Genomic DNA, 23,346 nt, shown 5'->3' with positions numbered 1-23,346 from the left:
AAGTTTACATAAGAACAAAAGTGTTGTTCATCCACGATAGTGAGGCATAGGAATGACAAGTTATTAACACTGATAATATTTGAATAATAATCAACAACATTTTCAGTGACGTCCTCACGTTGTCCGCAGTTTGTACCTCAGGCAAGTATAAAATATTTTCACTCAGGACATTTACTTGAAGCTCTTATGATATCCTAGAAACATATACTCGTGTAATTGTCATGTGTAATAAACCGTCGGTGATTTTTTAGATTGATACTTTGCCTGACAGTAAACTAAGGGCGGCCTGTAGTATCTTATCTGACGTCACGACTGAACAGGTCGGATTAAGTGTTTCATAATCTTCAGAACTTCACTGCACCAGAAGCTGGGTCAGACTGGTTATGTAGATAAGAAAGTCCACACAAGTCAACCACAGCACTGCAGGAACAGCCTCATGTTGTTACTGTTACTGCGTGACTTGATATATCAGTAGCAGCTGTTTATATAAATCTTCCGTCTTCACTCAAATAAACTGAGAGGCAATTGTGTATGACAAACACCAAACCGAAATGTAACTATGTTGATGGAGTGAGTAGAATAGGGTTTATTTCTTTTTTGTCATCGAATGATGCCGATGTAATATTTAAATTACCTTTATTTGTAAAACAAGGTATGGACCTAAGCACTAACTTGTTGAATGGAATTTCAGATGTTTAATTGCCTTACTCTAAAAGGTCCTGATTACCACCAATTGTTAAATGAATGTTATATTATTTATCATTTCCACTGTATCTACCAATCGGTGTTTTCTCACCCAATGTATTTAGGTAAACTTGCATATCGGCTGATGGTCTTTGATACAATAAAACATCTTAGACTTGACTTTGAATCAAATGATTGGAGATAAGACTGGCATTCAAAAACGCACGTGTGAGACACTGAGCAGCTTATTATGAAATGGGTATACGTTGTGTATAAACAATAATGTTGAGTGGATTGTGAGCGCCATGTAGCACCTCATGGCGGAAAGTAGGTGCTAGAACAATGATGATGGCCATTGATGTTGATATGCTATTAGAATGTATGGGGTATTCCATTTGGGAGTGATATTGTTTATGAATCAAGTTTGTAGGATTGTAACTGGGTTAAGAAAATAATAAATCCATTCACAACGAGTTATGAAGTTCGTGTAAACAAACCATTTTCGTGAAGACATTCTTCATAATGTAACATTACAAAAATTAGACTGAAACAAGTCAGTTGAAAAAAAACAGACTGCAAAATGTTCCTGTATTGTTTTATATTAACTTAAACACTTCTGGCCATGCGGCGTCTGTTACGTCAGGAACGGCTACGTGCAGTCGGCGTGTTGAATGTTGGACCGAAACAGCATTGTGGCTCGAGTTCTCAGTCAGTTATTAACATAGTACAGTCACGTCAGCGACGTAAATAACGTTGTTGACAGACGTCGATCTGGTAAAGGGCGACAACTAGCGTACAAGTCTGTTTCATCAGGCCCCGTGGTCATGAAAGTGACTTAAGTCTGTCATTTTGATCTTAAGTCCCAAAAATTGTCTTAAATCGGGGGTCACGTACATATTTTAGTCTTAAATGTTAAGACTGAGATCATTTTTTGTCTTAAATCCTGAGACTGCTACCTACCAGTCTTAAGCCCTTTATGATGCCGAGTTTTCTTTTCAGGCGCACATTTTCATAAGGTTTGAAAAGTGAACGTTGTGCGAGATTTGCGTGGTCCTGGATCTGCGTACTGCTATACAATTACACGGAAATGTGGAATATTAAATTTCCTATCCTTTGGTATAAATATAAATGCAAATACCTCGGCGGTTTGCGAAATAGACACTGCCAAATGATGTCAAAAATGTTATGCGTTAAAAAACAGTAAATTTCTCCGCTTTTGATCGTGCACCGATCGTGTACGATTTTTTAAATTTGGCATCTTTACAGAAAGTGTGAGCGAAGAAAATACAGCCTGATATCTGAAGTATATATGAAATGGGTTTATCTGCTCCTGCATAACATTATGCGCTCAACATTAAAATGAATCTCAATAAATGTCGATAAAGGATTTTCTTGTATGACGTCAAACGACGACAGACAGGTCATGCACGTATAAAGATAAGGGGGCATAACTCCGCTATGCTTAATACTAGGTCAGTGTAACTCAGATCACTTGGAGAGAATTTGTTGTGGATACGGATGCTATACTTTCCTTATGTTTTGTTCACAGTGAACCAAACTATTCCAATACAAAGTTCCCCAATGTCAGCGGATACGTTTTGGTAGTTTCACAATTTATAAGAAAAGATGATAATATTCTTCATGAGAAAGCACGTAAAAGCGATTTGGATGGCCCTATCCGATGTGTAAATAAGTTCTTAGATTCACAAATTCTCTTGTTTGTGTAGATGTCTTTTGACTAATGTTGCATCATTATTACCCGAGTACTATCCTTATCTTCAATGGAGAGAAATTACTGAAAAGACTACAACATTGGAGTTGACGTCATTGCTTGTTTTATGTAGCTTGCGACGTCGGAAAAGGACGACATTGGTATGCTGATCAGTATATATCTCAACTAATTTCCATGAATTGTATGAAAGGTTTCGGTTTCTATGTCAGAATTTAACACTCTTTCCACAGAACTTAAAATGACTGATATTACCATTTAAATAATGTCCTGAATAGATCCATAATTAGACGGTTTGACTGTGTATCTTAATATGAACAACACGCGCACCTGTTTGGCATCAATTTGACGTAAATTAAAAAGAATATTTCACAACACCTGGCCCCGGGGTCATGAAAGTTAAATCGTTGTTCATCAACCTGTTCATATGCAACTGTAATATTGGTCCGAATGGCGAATATTGCACATGATAGGAACTATTTAAGTACATGTTGCAGTTACGCCTACGTTGTCCTTCCAATACTTGTTTAAGGGTTTAAAATATGGTCTACTACACTCAGTATGTCAATTTCCTATGTAAATATTCTTCAAACAAACAAAACCTTTGAAAGAATAAAAACCGTTTACCCTTTATATTGAATGAACCTGACTATCTGTGTATTCTTATATGTTTATCGTTTTTATTGTAAGTAAGAGAAGAAGCCAGATATGCCGATCATTACCGTTGTTGTTCTGCGAGATTTTCTGTCAGTCATGGCGTCACGCTGCACAGAAACTTGACAATTTCGTATAAATATATCACATTACTGGCAGGGATAACAGCGTCAGTTGACTTGTTTGGAACATTTCTGCAGGTGCCTGCTACTAAACTATTCTCCTCAATTAATTAAGAGTTACCGGACATGATTACATCATTCTAAAATTGCCATGGTATCTGTCTTAGTCTTAGTCTTAGCTTGATTTTGCTGAGAGAGTTTCATGATCCAGTCTTATCTAAAATCTTAGCTAAGCAAATTTTTTTAGACTAAAAGATTTTTTTGTGCTAAGCAAATTTTAGACTTAAGATTTTTTCATGATCCCGGGGCCAGAACGACTGTGTTACAAAAGCACAGCCAAACTGGAGATGAGCTTCACAGAGGTAAGGGCGAGTGGACAGATGAATCATGATCGGCCACATGGATGGAACTTGCATGCCCGATGTCCACGTGTTACCGTACCATTACGGTTGCTGCCGATAGTCAGGTACAGGTACAGGTACAGGTACAGGTCCTTGGTAGACAGCGGTTGCTGCCGATAGTCAGGTACAGGTCCTTGGTGGACAACGATTGCTGCCGGTAGTCAGGTGCAGGTCGTTGGTGGAAAGGACATCCTTTTCGCTACCATGTGGTGTGGTTTCCGTTTTTGTGGTGTTCGATTCATAGTTTCCAGAACTAAATTTCCCTTCGCGCAGAAACTGTCTGAAGGATTGTTATTCCTTTGTATTTATTTCTTATGTTTTGTCGTGTGGTATCACGCGGTACATGGTATTGTGTGGTATAGAGATGCGGGAAAAGATATCGTGTCGTATTTTGTGGTATTATGTGACACCTTGTGTATTGTGTGAAACTGTATGGTATCTCATATTTTGTGCGGTACTGTGTTGTATTGTCAAGGCACGAAGACGTATTCCATGAGTATCCCATATTTCGTTCGATGGGACTGAGTCAGGCCCCGATTTCTCGACAAAAACTTAAGTTTCTACTCAAATTTGAAACTGTGTTTGATAACTTGAAACAGCTGTATTTTTAACTCAACTGCATTTTTGAAATAAAAAAGTCCAAACAACCTAAGTGATCTATCTACCAAACTCAAAATTTATACTGTTTGAGTTTGATATTGATTTCAGTTCATTCAGGGAAATGCATTTTCCTGCGCTTTCTCAAATTTGAGTAAACACAATAACTTCAGTCAAAACTCAGATTTAAGTTTGTTTCGAGAAATAGGGGCCAGGTGATCTCGATGGCCCCTCAATGACGTCAATACCTGCACTTTGCACGCCACGCTTTCTGTGATCGTAGCAACTGCCCACGGTCACTCACGCCATGCCATGGATAACTTGATATACTTTGCAAAATTTTGGAAGATTCCTAGTAGTTCCAAAATCCTTTTTCATGACGTCTTTGTGTTGCAGATATATGCTTCAAACCATGAAATACATCCTGCTGGTCGCAGTGCTATACTGCATACACGGAGGTACGTTTTTCGTCCTCTGAGGTATCATATTACTAACGAAACAAAATGATGATATATGTATGTGTTTGACGATATTTGGTTGTAGCTTCAAAGGATATTCCGGCGGGACAGTTGTTTCAAACAACATTGTAGTCATATGAATTCAATCGGTTAAAGTGCAACTTTTCTCACTATCAGTGTTCCACATAAAGTATACTTCACTTTGACCTGTGTCAATAATGACATAAACTGAAATTATGAATATGTAATAACCTCCACTGTATATACTGAAGATTCCCACGACACCAGTGAACTCCAAAGTATATACTGTAGACACCGATGACCTCCACTGTATATACTGTAGACACCGATGAGCTCCACTGTATATACTGTAGACACCGATGACCTCCACTGTTTATACTGTAGACACTGATGACCTCCACTGTATATACTGTAGACACCGATGACCTCCACTTTTTATACTGTAGACACTGATGACCTCCACTGTATATACTGTAGACACCGATGATCCTCTACTGTATATACTGTAGACACCGATGACCTCCACTGTATATACTGTAAACACCGATGACCTCCACTGTATATACTATAGACACTGATGACCTCCACTGTATATACTGTAGACACTTATGACCTCCACTGTATATACTGTAGACACCGATGACCTTCACTGTATATACTATAGACACTGATGACATCCACTGTATATACTGTAAACACTGATGACATCCACTGTTTATACTGTAGACACTGATGACCTTCACTGTATATACTGTAGACACCGATGACCTCCACTGTATATACTATAGACACCGATGACCTCCACTGTATATACTGTAGACACCGATGACCTCCACTGTATATACTGTAGACACCGATGACCTCCACCGTTAATACTGTAGACACTGATGACCTCCACTGTATATACTGTAGACACCGATGACCTCCACTTTATATACTATAGACACTGATGACCTCCACTGTATATACTATAGACACCGATGACCTCCACTGTATATACTGTAGACACCGATGACCTCCACTGTATATACTATAGACACCGATGACCTCCACTGTATATACTATAGACACTGATGACATCCACTGTATATACTGTAGACACTTATGACCTCCACTGTATATACTGTAAACACCGATGACCTAGACTGTTTATACTGTAGACACTGATGACCTCCACTGTATATACTGTAAACACCGATGACCTCAACTGTATATACTGTAGATACCGATGACCTTCACTGTATATACTGTAGACACCGATGACCTCCACTGTTAATACTGTAGACACTTATGACCTCCACTGTATATACTGTAGACACCGATGACCTCCACTGTATATACTATAGACACCGATGACCTCCACTGTATATACTATAGACACCGATGACCTCCACTGTATATACTATAGACACTGATGACATCCACTGTATATACTGTAGACACTTATGATCTCCACTGTTTATACTGTAGAAACTGATGACCTTCACTGTATATACTGTAAACACCGATGACCTCAACTGTATATACTGTAGACACCGATGACCTTCAGTGTATATACTGAAGACACCGATGACCTCCACTGTATATACTATAGACACCGATGACCTCCACTGTATATACTGTAAACACCGATGACCTCCACTGTTTATACTGTAGACACTGATGACCTTCACTGTATATACTGTAGACACCGATGACCTCCACTGTATATACTATAGACACCGATGACCTCCACTGTATATACTTTAGACACCGATGACCTCCACTGTATATACTTTAGACACTGATGACCTTCACTGTATATACTGTAGACACCGATGACCTCCACTGTATATACTATAGACACCGATGACCTCCACTGTATATACTTTAGACACCGATGACCTCCACTGTATATACTTTAGACACTGATGACATCCACTGTATATACTGTAAACACCGATGACCTCCACTGTTTATACTGTAGACACTGATGACCTTCACTGTATATACTGTAGACACCGATGACCTCTACTGTATATACTATAGACACCGATGACCTCCACTGTATATACTTTTGACACCGATGACCTCCACTGTATATACTGTAGACACCGATGACCTCCACTGTATATACTGTAGACACTTATGACCTCCACTGTATATACTGTAGACACCGATGACCTTCACTGTATATACTATAGACACTGATGACCTCCACTGTATATACTGTAGACACTTATGACCTCCACTGTATATACTGTAAACACCGATGACCTCCACTGTTTATACTGTAGACACTTATGACCTCCACTGTATATACTGTAAACACCGATGACCTCCACTGTTTATACTGTAGACACTGATGACCTCCACTGTATATACTGTAAACACCGATGACCTCCACTGTATATACTGTAGATACCGATGACCTCCACTGTATATACTGTAGACACCGATGACCTCCACTGTATATACTATAGACACCGATGACCTCAACTGTATATACTGTAGACACCGATGACCTCTACTGTATATACTGTAGACACCGATGACGTCCACTGTATATACTGTAGACACCGATGACCTCCACTGTATATACTGGAGACACCGATGACCTCCACTGTATATACTGTAGACACCGATGACCTCCACTTTATATATTGTAAACACCGATGACCTCCACTGTATATACCATAGACACTGATGACCTCCACTGTATATACTATAGACACCGATGACCTCCACTGTATATACTATAGACACTGATGACCTCCACTGTATATACTATAGACACTGATGACCTCCACTGTATATACTGTAAACACCGATGACCTCCACTGTATATACTGTAGACACCGATGACCTTCACTGTATATACTGTAGACACCGATGACCTCCACTGTATATACTATAGACACCGATGACCTCCACTGTATATACTGTAGACACCGATGACCTCCACTGTATATACTGTGGACACCGATGACCTCCACTGTTAATACTGTAGACACTTATGACCTCCACTGTATATACTGTAGACACCGATGACCTTCACTGTATATACTATAGACACTGATGACCTCCACTGTATATACTATAGACACCGATGACCTCTACTGTATTTACTATAGACACTGATGACATCCACTGTATATACTGTAGACACTTATGACCTCCACTGTATATACTGTAAACACCGATGACCTCCACTGTTTATACTGTAGACACTGATGACCTCCACTGTATATACTGTAAACACCGATGACCTCCACTGTATATACTGTAGACACCGATGACCTCCACTGTATATACTATAGACACCGATGACCTCAACTGTATATACTGTAGACACCGATGACCTCCACTGTATATACTGTAGACACCGATGACCTCCACTGTATATACTGTAGACACCGATGACCTCCACTGTATATACTGGAGACACCGATGACCTCCACTGTATATACTGTAGACACCGATGACCTCCACTGTATATACTGTAGATACCGATGACCTCCACTTTATATACTGTAGACACCGATGACCCCCACTGTATATACTGTAGACACCGATGACCTCCACTGTATATACTGTAGACACCGATGACCTCCACTGTATATGCTGTAGACATCGATGACCTCCACTGTATATACTGTGGACACCGATGATCTCAACTGTATATACTGTAGACACCGATGACCTCCACTGTATATACTGTAGACACCGATGACCTCCACTGTATATACTGTAGACACCGATGATCTCAACTGTATATACTGTAGACACCGATGACCTCAACTGTATATACTGTAGACACCGATGATCTCCACTGTATATACTGTAGACACCGATGACCTCCACTGTATATACTGTAGACACCGATGACCTCCACTGTATATACTGTAGACACTGATGACCTCCACTGTATATACTGTAGACACCGATGACCTCCACTGTATATGCTGTAGACACCGATGACCTCCATTGTATGTACTATAGACAGTAATGACTTCCCCATTCTTAATTACTGTAGACACTGGTTATTCTGCAGATAGTGATGATGTTTATTATGCATACACAGTGTCACTACTACTATTACTGACTGTATAACTCTTTACAATGCCATGGTGTCTACTTGAAAGGGGAAGCAAATGTTCCACCCAAAATCTCGGCACAGACCGTCTTCCAAATGCCGGAAAACACGACGAACGGTAAGTACTCACCTCAAATATAGCACGAAAGGTCACTATGTACTTTTACAATTGTTACTAGAGCAAATACGCAAATTTCTACCTTGATCAGTACTTTAATAAGAGTTTCGCATATGTTCTTAAAAGATTCAAACTGCTTCATAGGTGGATCGTGTGAAGATTTTGACTTTGCACAGGTTGCTTCACTGTAATGAATCAACAATCGATAAATCGATAAGTTAGTTGCTTTGTTTACTGCAGTTGAATATGACTTTATCGTTATAAGTAAAATGATTCAAGTTTGGTTAGTTAAGCTGATTTGATATAACATTACTTTTGTCGGATGTGTCAGTTTCATAGTAAGTAGATTTGTGATGTCAAACAATATATTGTCTTATATTGATCACACACCAACAGCCTCTACCACACTATACTGACTGTCATGGTGTACAGGTACCTTCCTCTTCGATATAAGCGCCACTGACGATGCCGTCGACCCTGTAATCGACATAAGATCGGATGAAGTCAGCCATATAGTGAGACTGGAGAACATGAGATACGGAAGTCATGTCACGAACGCGTCTGTAGTACTGAACAATATGGTAGACAGAGAGACGGTAAGTCTGTACACGTCAGTATCATTACTTTACAATATGGTAGACAGAGAGACGGTAAGTCTGTACAAGACAGTATCATTACTGGTCAAAAGTGTTCACAGGGATAGTGAAATGGTAGACTCATCTATACTCTCACACCATTTGTGAGACAAGAGCGCAGGAACACAGAGATGTGTTTTGATTCATTTTAGGTTTATCAGGTTTATCGCAATGAGTTTCTGCAAGATTGTCAGTATGGTGTAAATCAGTAATCACCAATTCATTAAATTCACACCGAATTCTTGTCTTCCGTCTCAACAAATCTTTCGTTTGCTTTAGCCAACAATCCCATATTTGGTGTGACAAATGACACATGAGAGCTAACAACATTTTTAAGTATTTATTGAAAATAATACTCGTATGCCACAAAATGCTGGTAACAGACGTTGGCTACAACTCATCTATACAAAGTCCACTTCATTACAGAAAGCTATTACACCAGATTTAATCACTTATACAACCAAGTCCTCTAATCTAAGGACCAGAAAGAAACAGATTCACTGTTTTGTAATTTAACAATGATCCATTGCTTACACCTGAAAAGAACATAACTACCTGTAGAAACTCACCAAAAACTCAGCATACGTACACTCACCGTCATCCTCGGGTCATGGTTGCACGTCTTGTACCCAGCTGGGCGTAACACATTCATTAATTACTCGCCCGTTTAAACCCGTCCTTAAATCTGTGATCAAACTTAGTGCTAGCGAAAAGGTGACCGTAACTTGCCACACTGGTTAAATTATTGTTTCATATTTCTCCGTGTGTAAATATGAAAGTCGAAATAGAATTATTTGTGTATTTATGTAGTTCTTTCGTTCTCCCTTGATACCCTCTGACTTCCCACATGAAGCTGATACGCTGTATAATAACTGGAGCGGGGTTCTTTGTATCTGAAGCTGTAAACCTCCGGGTTAGAATTGTCTTCGGTAACCCATGCTTGTTGTAAGAGGCGACTGGCAGGATCGGGTGGTCAGACTCGCTGACTTGGTTGACACATGTTTTCATCCCAATTGCGTAGATCGATGCTCATGCTGTTGACCACTAGACTCGACTATTTACAGACCGCCGCCATATAGATGGAATATTACTGGGTGCGGCGTTAAACAATCAATCAACGAACCAACTTTGCATCTGACTCGACTTCAGAAGTGTCTATGCTGTAGATCTTAATTTTGTAATATCTTATATTTTCAATACTGTACACGGAATAGTGATTGTTCTGTGATACAAATCCCCATGATGAAAGCTTCCCGACTTGCCCGTAGGAATAAACAATGAATCGATCCAAATCCATCTGATTGTGTTAATTATATTAACGTGAATATCTCTTGCAGGATGGTGCCACAAAGACTTTGATATTCTATGCATATGACGGCGTATATTCGGTAATATATTTTTTCTAAAGAAATATGGGCTATCACGCGAGTGTGTTTGAGATGGTTAACATCCTCCATTAGGAATAAACATTGTATTAAATGAGCACTAACCATCCCAAAACACACGAGTGGGATAACCTATTATCATACAATGGCATTCTTACTTTATAGTTTGAACAAATACTATTTCAATTGCCACAAATCATGAAACTAAACTTCATGGAATGTGCACAGATATCTATGACGTCACAAAATGTGTGTAGTAATACGTTACGCCACAAGCTTGGTGACACAAATTGACTCAGTTGGCAGTAAGTTTATTTATTAAAGCACGTATTGTTGTCAACAAATCTTAGCTTACATTTGAACAATTACAACAAACACGTTTTGAACTTCAGAAACCTTCAGTTAACCTTTTGAACAACAACAAATACACTATTATGATCTGGATTCAAGTACCGTCTGCTCGCTAACACTGACAAATTTGCACTATTTGTATGATCCCAACGGATACCTAAAATATCCGGTGGCCTTGTCCTGCCGAGAACGCTAGATCCATTGTATGATAAATATAATGTCTTCATCAATTCAGACTTTCTTTCCTTCATCTAATTGACACTGCGAGATACGACTTAAATACTGTTTTAACCTGTGTTCTAGCAAGCCAAGTCTTTGAAAATCTAAAACAAATACACTTCGAAATTCAAGAATGATGCCCGGTATTGTTTGTTACTAAATGCTAGAAAAGGACTATGATGATGTTTCTGATGCAGGTGTCGGCGAGGGTCACCCTCATCATTTCGGATGTGAACGACGAGAAACCTGTGTTCACCCAAGCCGGCTACAGGGTCACCGTGATGGAGGTAGGAGGATAGGACTAGTCTGAATACAACCCTTGGGAAGTTCAGGCTGAGCTTCCTCTTCACGAACACCTGATGTAATGCTATTCTAAATGGTAACATTGGAAGTTCAGGCTGAACATCCTCTTCACGAACACCTGATGTAATGCTATTCTGAATGGTAACATTGGAAGTTCAGGTTGAGCATCCTCTTCACGAACATCTGGTGTAATGCTATTCTAAATGGTAACATTGGAAGTTCAGGCTGAACAACCTCTTCACGAACACCTGATGTAATGCTATTCTAAATGGTAACATTGGAAGTTCAGGTTGAGCATCCTCTTCACGAACACCTGATTTAATGCTATTCTGAATGGTAACATTGGAAGTTCAGGCTGAACATCCTCTTCACGAACACCTGATGTAATGCTATTCTGAATGGTAACATTGGAAGTTCAGGTTGAGCATCCTCTTCACGAACACCTGATGTAATGCTATTCTAAATGGTAACATTGGAAGTTCAGGTTGAGCATCCTCTTCACGAACACCTGATGTAATGCTATTCTGAATGGTAACATTGGAAGTTCAGGCTGAACATCCTCTTCACGAACACCTGATGTAATGCTATTCTGAATGGTAACATTGGAAGTTCAGGTTGAGCATCCTCTTCACGAACATCTGATGTAATGCTATTCTAAATGGTAACATTGGAAGTTCAGGTTGAGCATCCTCTTCACGAACACCTGATGTAATGCTATTCTGAATGGTAACATTGGAAGTTCAGGCTGAACATCCTCTTCACGAACACCTGATGTAATGCTATTCTGAATGGTAACATTGGAAGTTCAGGTTGAGCATCCTCTTCACGAACATCTGATGTAATGCTATTCTAAATGGTAACATTGGAAGTTCAGGTTGAGCATCCTCTTCACGAACACCTGATGTAATGCTATTCTAAATGGTAACATTGGAAGTTCAGGTTGAGCATCCCCTTCACGAACACCTGATGTAATGCTATTCTGAATGGTAACATTGGAAGTTCAGGCTGAGCATCCTCTTCACGAACACCTGATGTAATGCTATTCTGAATGGTAACATTGGAAGTTCAGGTTGAGCATCCTCTTCACGAACATCTGGTGTAATGCTATTCTGAATGGTAACATTGGAAGTTCAGGCTGAACATCCTCTTCACGAACACCTGATGTAATGCTATTCTAAATGGTAACATTGGAAGTTCAGGTTGAGCATCCTCTTCACGAACACCTGATGTAATGCTATTCTGAATGGTAACATTGGAAGTTCAGGTTGAGCATCCTCTTCACGAAAATCTGGTGTAATGCTATTCTAAATGGTAACATTGGAAGTTCAGGTTGAGCATCCTCTTCACGAACATCTGATGTAATGCTATTCTAAATGGTAAGATTGGAAGTTCAGGCTGAACATCCTCTTCACGAACACCTGATGTAATGCTATTCTGAATGGTAACATTGGAAGTTCAGGTTGAGCATCCTCTTCACGAACACCTGATGTAATGCTATTCTAAATGGTAACATTGGAAGTTCAGGTTGAGCATCCTCTTCACGAACACCTGATGTAATGCTATTCTGAATGGTAACATTGGAAGTTCAGGCTGAACATCCTCTTCACGAACACCTGATGTAATGCTATTCTGAATGGTAACATTGGAAGTTCAGGTTGAGCATCCTCTTCACGAACATCTGATGTAATGCTATTCTAAATGGTAACATTGGAAGTTCAGGTTGAGCATCCTCTTCACGAACACCTGATGTAATGCTATTCTGAATGGTAACATTGGAAGTTCAGGCTGAACATCCTCTTCACGAACACCTGATGTAATGCTATTCTGAATGGTAACATTGGAAGTTCAGGTTGAGCATCCTCTTCACGAACATCTGATGTAATGCTATTCTAAATGGTAACATTGAAGTTCAGGTTGAGCATCCTCTTCACGAACACCTGATGTAATGCTATTCTAAATGGTAACATTGGAAGTTCAGGTTGAGCATCCTCTTCACGAACACCTGATGTAATGCTATTCTGAATGGTAACATTGGAAGTTCAGGTTGAGCATCCCCTTCACGAAAATCTGGTGTAATGCTATTCTAAATGGTAACATTGGAAGTTCAGGTTGAGCATCCTCTTCACGAACACCTGATGTAATGCTATTCTGAATGGTAACATTGGAAGTTCAGGTTGAGCATCCTCTTCACGAACATCTGATGTAATGCTATTCTAAATGGTAACATTGGAAGTTCAGGTTGAGCATCCTCTTCACGAACACCTGATGTAATGCTATTCTGAATGGTAACATTGGAAGTTCAGGCTGAACATCCTCTTCACGAACACCTGATGTAATGCTATTCTGAATGGTAACATTGGAAGTTCAGGTTGAGCATCCTCTTCACGAACATCTGATGTAATGCTATTCTAAATGGTAACATTGGAAGTTCAGGTTGAGCATCCTCTTCACGAACACCTGATGTAATGCTATTCTAAATGGTAACATTGGAAGTTCAGGTTGAGCATCCTCTTCACGAACACCTGATGTAATGCTATTCTAAATGGTAACATTGGAAGTTCAGGTTGAGCATCCTCTTCACGAACACCTGATGTAATGCTATTCTAAATGGTAACATTGGAAGTTCAGGTTGAGCATCCTCTTCACGAACACCTGATGTAATGCTATTCTAAATGGTAACATTGGAAGTTCAGGTTGAGCATCCTCTTCACGAACACCTGATGTAATGCTATTCTGAATGGTAACATTGGAAGTTCAGGTTGAGCATCCCCTTCACGAAAATCTGGTGTAATGCTATTCTAAATGGTAACATTGGAAGTTCAGGTTGAGCATCCTCTTCACGAACACCTGATGTAATGCTATTCTGAATGGTAACATTGGAAGTTCAGGTTGAGCATCCTCTTCACGAACATCTGGTGTAATGCTATTCTGAATGGTAAGATTGGAAGTTCAGGTTGAGCATCCTCTTCACGAACATCTGGTGTAATGCTATTCTGAATGGTAAGATTGGAAGTTCAGGCTGAGCATCCTCTTCACGAACATCTGGTGTAATGCTATTCTGAATGGTAAGATTGGAAGTTCAGGTTGAGCATCCTCTTCACGAACATCTGGTGTAATGCTATTCTAAATGGTAAGATTGGAAGTTCAGGTTGAGCATCCTCTTCACGAACACCTGATGTAATGCTATTCTGAATGGTAAGATTGGAAGTTCAGGTTGAGCATCCTCTTCACGAACATCTGGTGTAATGCTATTCTAAATGGCAACATTGGAAGTTCAGGTTGAGCATCCTCTTCACGAACACCTGATGTAATGCTATTCTGAATGGTAACATTGGAAGTTCAGGTTGAGCATCCTCTTCACGAACATCTGGTGTAATGCTATTCTGAATGGTAAGATTGGAAGTTCAGGTTGAGCATCCTCTTCACGAACATCTGGTGTAATGCTATTCTAAATGGCAACATTGGAAGTTCAGGTTGAGCATCCTCTTCACGAACACCTGGTGTAATGCTATTCTTAATGGTAACATTGGAAGTTCAGGTTGAGCATCCTTTTCACGAACATCCTCCTCACTAATACCTGGTGTCATCACCAGCAGAAACCATCTTCGTAATTGAAGTGAAGTTTAAAGTCCTTTCGTGAATATCTTATGTCTTGGTCCGTACATTCGTAGTGTTATCATGATAATAAACGCACGTTAAACATGTTCTTCATACTAAACTTGACTTCTGAAAACATACTGGCACCTCTGGCTATGGAGCTTGGTTAAATTGATATCCAAATATGTGCTATGTCAAAAGTCAAAGTCAAAGAGGTTTATTGTACAAAAGGCCTCGGGCCCATATACATTGGATTCATACATATACACTATACGTATGGTGCAATAACCAGTAATTAGTGATCTAAACAGCAAATCATGTTACAGGCAGTAAATTACGCACAAGTAGTGCAATACGATGAGTCTACAAAACATTTGTCAGATTGTTACGTTTAATAAGAGCATAATTAATATAGTACGACAGCTATATTATTACATGCTGGTCAGTTGATGAAAGAAGTAGTCCAAAAGCTAATGAAGGTGGCTTACATAGATAATGTTCAGCTATATATTTCGTACGAAAATCTTCATAAAAAGGACAAACCAGTAAAAAATGAATTCCATTTTCCACATCTAAATTACACAGGAGGCACATTCCCCTGCATCTTTCGATTTACAAGCGTCTTCCTTCGTTTACCACTACATGTGTGTTGATCAAGCCTAACCTAAAACGTATAGGTGGATATCTTAATTTCTTTGATGTTAAAAACGACAGATATTTCTCCGGCTGGAGTAAAGACTTGTATATTCTATAAGAGTCATACCGTGAACTACTGTATTATCTATTACTGAATGCCATTCAAACATATCAAGACTTCTTTCTCGAAACTGGGTTAAAACAAACTTGCATCACCAACTAACTGACTTAACCATACAAAACCATAACCATGTGAAAAAAAAAGGTTTATTGCATAAGATGCCCACATCACTTTACCAATGTTGTCCAAATGAACAAGCATGTTACAAGACTTTTTAGGTAATCTATTTTCTTGTATATATAATATCTTAAACCAGAATCTTATACATCGAATATGGGCATATATATACAGGGGATACCTCCCACATTCACCGTACACCATACAATTCGGTGTAGATGGCCCAACACTTAGGTTTCAATGATAATTCAGTAACAGGTGTTTTCAATTTTTAGTGGATGTAAACTTGATACCAAGATAAGTATAATGACGGTTGGTTATTAAAGGACCAGTTTTCTTTAGAAGATTTCGGCCACCTTTTCTAAATATAACAATATTAGTCTTATCTAGATTAACTGATAGATCCCATGTTTTTTAGTATACCGTTCCAAAATATTCAACTACAGATTCTGATAAAAGAATTACGTCATCAGCAAATAAAAGAATAAAAAGTTCTAAGAGATCTGGAAACATGACCTCACTCTTGGCAGGTATATACTTAGAACTTGTCAGTAAATAGACAAGACATTGCCGGTCTGGCGTTAAATGTGCACTCCCTGACGCAAAGTTGTGAAATGCTCATTCGGTATCTCATAAGATTTGTACGTCATTGTAATCTCTTTGTGACCTCCGTTCTTTATGTTTCTCAAGTCTGCTGTAAAAAATACATCAACAACATTAACAGTAACAGCAACTGATCGTGATTCTGGAATTGGGGGTCAAGTTTACTATGGCTTGGAGGTAAGTGATGACCACCGAATACGACCAAGAGCAGATATGTTCAAAATACGTACCTGTCCTACCCGAGATGTTACAGTCACATGTATATTTATACACCTCCAAACAGGATAAGAACGAATCGATAACGCTTGTTAGAGACAATTTATAACTGACATTTAACCATTTGTAGCCATTTCAGAGCACCAGTTCAGTACCGATAGTAGAATATATGGCATCGTGCGTTCGTGGCATATCACATTGATTTAACTGGTCCTACCTGTGACGAGATACAGTTTGGGGTAGTTGAGTCAGAGACATGTAAACAGTAATTCAGTTGCTCTGATGGCATCATTTTCTTAAGATGGGAGATTTTAACGACATGCTTTACTCTAAATGAGATGGTTTCTGTTGTTTTCCTTGCAGGCCAAGGGCCAGGTGAGTGAACACATTTTGATTTTTACATGTATCTGTCACATAAAGCTATCGATGAGAAGTATCCTGTTTTCTGAAGTTAAACAGTTTCCTGCAATTGTTAATGCCGTGACAGCTCTCCCATTATCACTACTACTACTGCTGTTGCTGATTCTACTTCTTGTACTACCACCATTGCTTCTTGTACTCCTCTTACAGCTCTCCCATTATCACTACTACTACTGCTGCTAAGTACTACTAGTATCAACAGTACTCGTACTACTACTAAAAGGCTACTACAACCCCCACCCTCCTTCGCCTGCTACTGCTTTTGGTCAGTGTAAACTGACGTACGTGATTAATCATTTCGGGTGTGGTCTAATGTTTATGTACTGCCTTTATGAGTATATGCTCCTCGTTTCAAATGCATTGTAATTTCGTCTTTTCAGTGCATTACATATATATCATGTTTCCAGAATGCCGATGACTACAAATACACGTTCTATGTGGAGCCAAGAACTGGCCAGATAATCCAGAATGAAAGTCTGGATTATGAGACAAGGACTTTCTATCAATACAACGTTAAAGCATGGGTAGATATGGTTTGCTGTATATTTCATTGGAATTATGGGTAATTTGCTGTTTGAGATGAGTCCTTTCGCAACAATCCTCTGTGTCCATTTTTGCTACCTGGTTTTGAAATCAAATTCAGTCAGCGTTGTTTAACATAAAATACCAATTTTAATCATAAATAATACTGAAGGTTATGACCTGCAAACAATGTTCTTCCTACTCGACACAAGTACCTGGTCATCAAAGAGATGTTTCTCATTGTGCATGTACAATAGTTAACACCTATTTATACTACGTGTCCTCAGGATGCCAAACCAAATGACATTCTGTATTGACATTATATACTACGTGTCCTCAGGACGCCATTCCACATGGCATTCTGTATCGACATTATATACTACATGTCCTCAGGATGCCATCCTACGTGACATTCTGTATCGACATTTTTAATGCTACTTGTCCTGAGGACACCATCCTACGTGACATTCTGTATCGACATTATATACTACGTGTCCTCAGGACGCCATTCCACATGACATTCTGTATCGACATTATATACTACGTGTCCTCAGGATGCCATCCTACGTGACATTCTGTATCGACATTATATACTACATGTCTTCAGGACACCATCCTACGTGACATTCTGTGTCAACATTATATATTACTTCTGTATTGAAATTGTATACTACGTGTCCTCAGGACGCCATCCTACATGGCATTCTGTATTGACATTATATACTACATGTCCTCAGGACGCCATCCTACATGGCATTCTGTATCGACATTATATTCTGCGTGTCCTCAGGACGCCATCCTATGTGACATTCTGTATCGACATTATATACTACGTGTCCTCAGGACGCCATTCCACATGACATTCTGTATTGACATTATATACTACGTGTCCTCAGGATGCCATCCTACGTGACATTCTGTATCGACATTATATACTACATGTCTTCAGGACACCATCCTACGTGACATTCTGTGTCAACATTATATATTACTTCTGTATTGACATTGTATACTACGTGTCCTCAGGACGCCATCCTACATGGCATTCTGTATTGACATTATATACTACATGTCCTCAGGACGCCATCCTACATGGCATTTTGTATCGACATTATATACTACGTGTCTTCAGGACGCCATCCTACATGGCATTCTGTATTGACATTATATACTACATGTCCCCAGGACGCCAACATTGATGAAGCACTTGGGGTGAACCATGCTGTTCCAGTCGACTTATTTGTTACTGTCCAAGATGTCCAGGACACTCCCCCTGTTTTCACGAACCTGCCGTACATACAACAGATTTATGAGAACGCTTCAGTCGTAAGTGTTGATTTCATCAGAGAATGAAATTTATATGGTATGGAAATCTTATAACAATATACAATACTTTGTTCGATCGGACGAAATCAAACATTTGGTAAAGTAAAATATTATATAATGTAATGTCTCTAGTTCCACGCCAAGGTGACAAAACAAAAAGTGTTGACATACTGTTACATGACACACATTAGATATTATTTTTCATTGTGAATATCCACACGTATATATGGGTATAAAACATTCAGTAGCTACAATATATATTGATCGGTGTATTGCCAAGAAACCAATATTCTACGAACTCAAAGTATCGAATGTAGAAAATACAATAATGTAGTGAAGAATGAACACTGTACGTTCTCTATTTCTGTTACAGGCCAGTTCTGTCCTGTGTGTACAGGCCTTTGATGGAGACATCGGCGTCCCGAATGATCTGAAATACCTGATTGTAGATGGTCAGTAACCTGGTTCTGTTCCTTATTCCCAGATCATTGAGAATGTCGCGTGTTAGCTTTGAGGTGTACATTTGTTTCATTAGTTGTTTGAGACTTAAAAGACTAATTATAACAGGCTGTATACTCTACCTGTATCATATTGTAGATGACATGTAGTTAGGACTTACTATATCAGACTGTATAGACTAACTGTATCAGACTGTTTAGACTAACTCTAACAGATATGATGTCGGTATAACAAGCATCTTAAGAGTCGAAGTCTGTCAGTGGTGATAACATTTGAGACTACCACCAAATGACAATCTTCACCTTCTACCTATCATTATACGTTAACATGGTTAGACAATGGCAGACGTGTTATTTTTCAGACAAGGACTCCTACATCCAAAACTTCATTATACGTTAACATATTTAGACAATGGCAGACGTGTTATATTTCAGACAATGAATCCTGCACCCAAAACTTCAATATACGTTAACATGGTTAGACAATGGCAGACGTGTTATATTTCAGACAATGAATCCTGCACCCAAAACTTCAATATACGTTAACATGGTTAGACAACGGCAGACGTGTTATATTTCAGACAAGGACTCCTACACCCAAAACTTCACTATACGTTAACATGGTTAGACAATGGCAGACGTGTTATATTTCAGACAATGACTCCTACACCCAAAACTTTCATATACGTTAACATGGTTAGACAATGGCAGACGTGTTATGTTTCAGACAATGAATCCTGCACCCAAAACTTCAATATACGTTAACATGGTTAGACAATGGCAGACGTGTTATATTTCAGACAATGACTCCTACACCCAAAACTTCAATATACGTTAACATGGTTAGACAATGGCAGACGTGTTATATTTCAGACAATGACTCCTACACCCAAAACTTCAATATACGTTAACATAGTTAGACAGTGGCAGACGTGTTATATTTCAGACAATGACTCCTACACCCAAAACCGCATTATACGTTAACATGGTTAGACAACGGCAGACGTGTTATATTTCAGACAAGGACTCCTACTCCCAAAACTTTAATATACGTTAACATGGTTAGACAGTGGTAGACGTGTTATATTTCAGACCCTACCTCCTACACCCAAAACTTCAATATACGTTAACATAGTTAGACAATGGCAGACGTGTTATATTTCAGACAATGACTCCTACGCCCAAAACTTCAATATACGTTAACATGGTTAGACAATGGTAGACGTGTTATATTTCAGACAAGGACTCCTACACCCAAAACTTCATTATACGTTAACATGGTTGGACAATGGTATACATGTTATATTTCTGTCAATGAGTCCTACACCCAAAACTTTAATATACGTTAACATGGTTAGACAATGGCAGACGTGTTATATTTCAGACAATGACTCCTACACCCAAAACTTCAATATACGTTAACATGGTTAGACAATGGTATACATGTTATATTTCTGTCAATGAGTCCTACACCCAAAACTTTAATATACGTTAACATGGTTAGACAATGGCAGACGTGTTATATTTCAGACAATGACTCCTACACCCAAAACTTCAATATACGTCAACATGATCAGAAAATGGCAGACGTGTTATATTTCAGACAAGGACTCCTACACCCAAAACTTCACTATACGTTAACATAGTTAGACAATGGTATACATGTTAGACATGGACAATGGTATACATGTTATATTTCAGACAATGACTCCTACACCCAAAACTTCACCATGGACCGAGACACCGACCTCATCATAACGGCAAAAGAACTGGACACTGACTCTGACGAGATGAAACAGAAGGGCGGAGTCTTATCATTTCAAGTTAATGTAAGATATCACTTATAAAGCCTCTTTTACATGCACACATTTACTCCTGTAAGTATATTTACTTGTGGAGTAAATTAATTCACAGGAGTAAAAGTACATTTGCTTTCTGTTCACATGGATATTTAACCATTAAGACATCCCTGGTTTTGAAGAATTTTGGTCTTTCAATCTTCAGATACAAAATGAGTAGGCTGTTGATTTTAAAACGCAGACGAGATCTGCATTATTTAATGACTGCAGGACTTGTCCTTCAAGAACCTGGTGGACAGACATTATGGAACAGGTGACAAGGATGACCATCGTTATCATTATAGTTTTTGCCTCACGCATATAGGCATTTATCTGGCACCTTTGGTGATGACCAGTGGGGAGAGAATTTTCGAATGACTGAAGCAACGTTTGCCGAACTGGGACGCTCATTAGGAAGCGCTGGTAGCAACCTGTAGTGACCTGAATCATTTCGATATCAAAACGTGGAAGCCCCCTTGTCGTAACGATTTGATGTAGCTTACGATGTGTCGCAAATTAGAACATGTCCTATTTCTCACGACAGATGACATGCTACAAGTCCTTTGCTACAGATCGTGTGTAAAGGCACCTTTATCAGTGCATCTTGACAGTGGTACATTATCACAGTAACATCTGCAAACAACGGTGTAGTCGATGAGGCGTCTGTCTTTCACGCCAAAGACCTGGTGAGTCATCCTGGCTGGAACATCTGCGTGGTATCCACGAACAAGGTATCTAAGTCCACACTGTCCCAGTCCACCCAGCTGTAGATGGATACCCGTGAGGATGTGCTGACAATGTCAGCCATTAGCTCTCTAAGCACCTAACAGGCAGCGAGGTTTTATGATCAGCAAGGAGTTGAAAACGTATTGGAACGTGCTGTGATGTCCTACGATGGGGATGGTATAGTATGTAGCGTACTGAGCACGCATAAAGCATGGATATGAGCCAGATATAAGCGACTATCACGTACTGAGGTGCGATATTTTATGCATGAAAAGTGATGTTTTTTCATCATAACCTCCTATGGCACAGGTTGAAAGAAGAATATAAAAGAATCTGACTGTACAACTCACAGGGCTGTTACAAACTACAATCAATGCGTATTACATAATCACTGATGCGGAAAAAGACAATTTAAACAATTGATATATAGTGTAAAAACTTTAAATGAACTATTGAAAAACGAGACTGCTGTCAAATTGACTTCAATGAAGTAGCATCCATATCTTGTAACACTGAATATAAACCTGAAGTGTGCTTCTCACTATATATTAGACATGGCTCCTTTTCCCGGAATAACCGCATTTGAGGTTTTTGTTTGCTCCCAGGTTTTACTTTTTGTATGTAAGACCTATTTTTCGGTTTCACTTTTTGTAAGTAAGACCTCTTCCCAGGTTTTACTTTTTCCTAACTCTATATTAACATCAACATTCAAATTCGGATGATACGTGAGTGTTTGAAATCAATTGAAAAATATCGCCAAAGATCAACTCTAATGTGCAAATATTTTCCCTAGCAGGAATGGAATCAGGGATATATCAGGTTATCAAGCGAGCGCTCTACCTCACGGCCACCGGGCCGTCAAAGAAGCCAGGGTTGAATTATCTATTTATAGTTAGGCCTACTGTCATTAAATTGATTTTACGAGCGCTTCAGTTACTGTTATGTAGCTTCATTACATGATCATCTAATTATCCATCATTGACGGTTTATATGTATAATAAAGCACTCCTCCTC

General features: G+C 39.1%; 1 protein-coding gene across 1 annotated transcript in view; it reads left to right on the top strand.

Annotated features, from left to right (window-relative positions):
- The first annotated feature begins 8,837 nt into the window (after positions 1–8,837).
- Positions 8,838–23,346, top strand: part of LOC124267326 (protocadherin-like wing polarity protein stan) — a 37,331-nt gene continuing 22,822 nt past the window's right edge. Inside the window, exons 1-9 of the mRNA XM_046702245.1 lie at positions 8,838–8,859; positions 9,292–9,455; positions 11,647–11,736; positions 16,914–17,003; positions 17,406–17,417; positions 17,870–17,986; positions 19,170–19,310; positions 19,684–19,762; positions 21,470–21,597. Coding sequence (XP_046558201.1) covers positions 8,838–8,859; positions 9,292–9,455; positions 11,647–11,736; positions 16,914–17,003; positions 17,406–17,417; positions 17,870–17,986; positions 19,170–19,310; positions 19,684–19,762; positions 21,470–21,597 — 843 coding nt within the window. The remainder of the gene's footprint in view (positions 8,860–9,291; positions 9,456–11,646; positions 11,737–16,913; positions 17,004–17,405; positions 17,418–17,869; positions 17,987–19,169; positions 19,311–19,683; positions 19,763–21,469; positions 21,598–23,346) is intronic.

The sequence above is a fragment of the Haliotis rubra genome, unplaced genomic scaffold (genome assembly GCF_003918875.1).
Source record: "Haliotis rubra isolate DU_JTF1 unplaced genomic scaffold, ASM391887v1 Scf1300, whole genome shotgun sequence".
Lineage (NCBI taxonomy): Eukaryota > Metazoa > Mollusca > Gastropoda > Lepetellida > Haliotidae > Haliotis > Haliotis rubra.
Note: the sequence above shows the minus strand (reverse complement) of the source record. Positions and strands in the feature narration are given on the sequence as shown.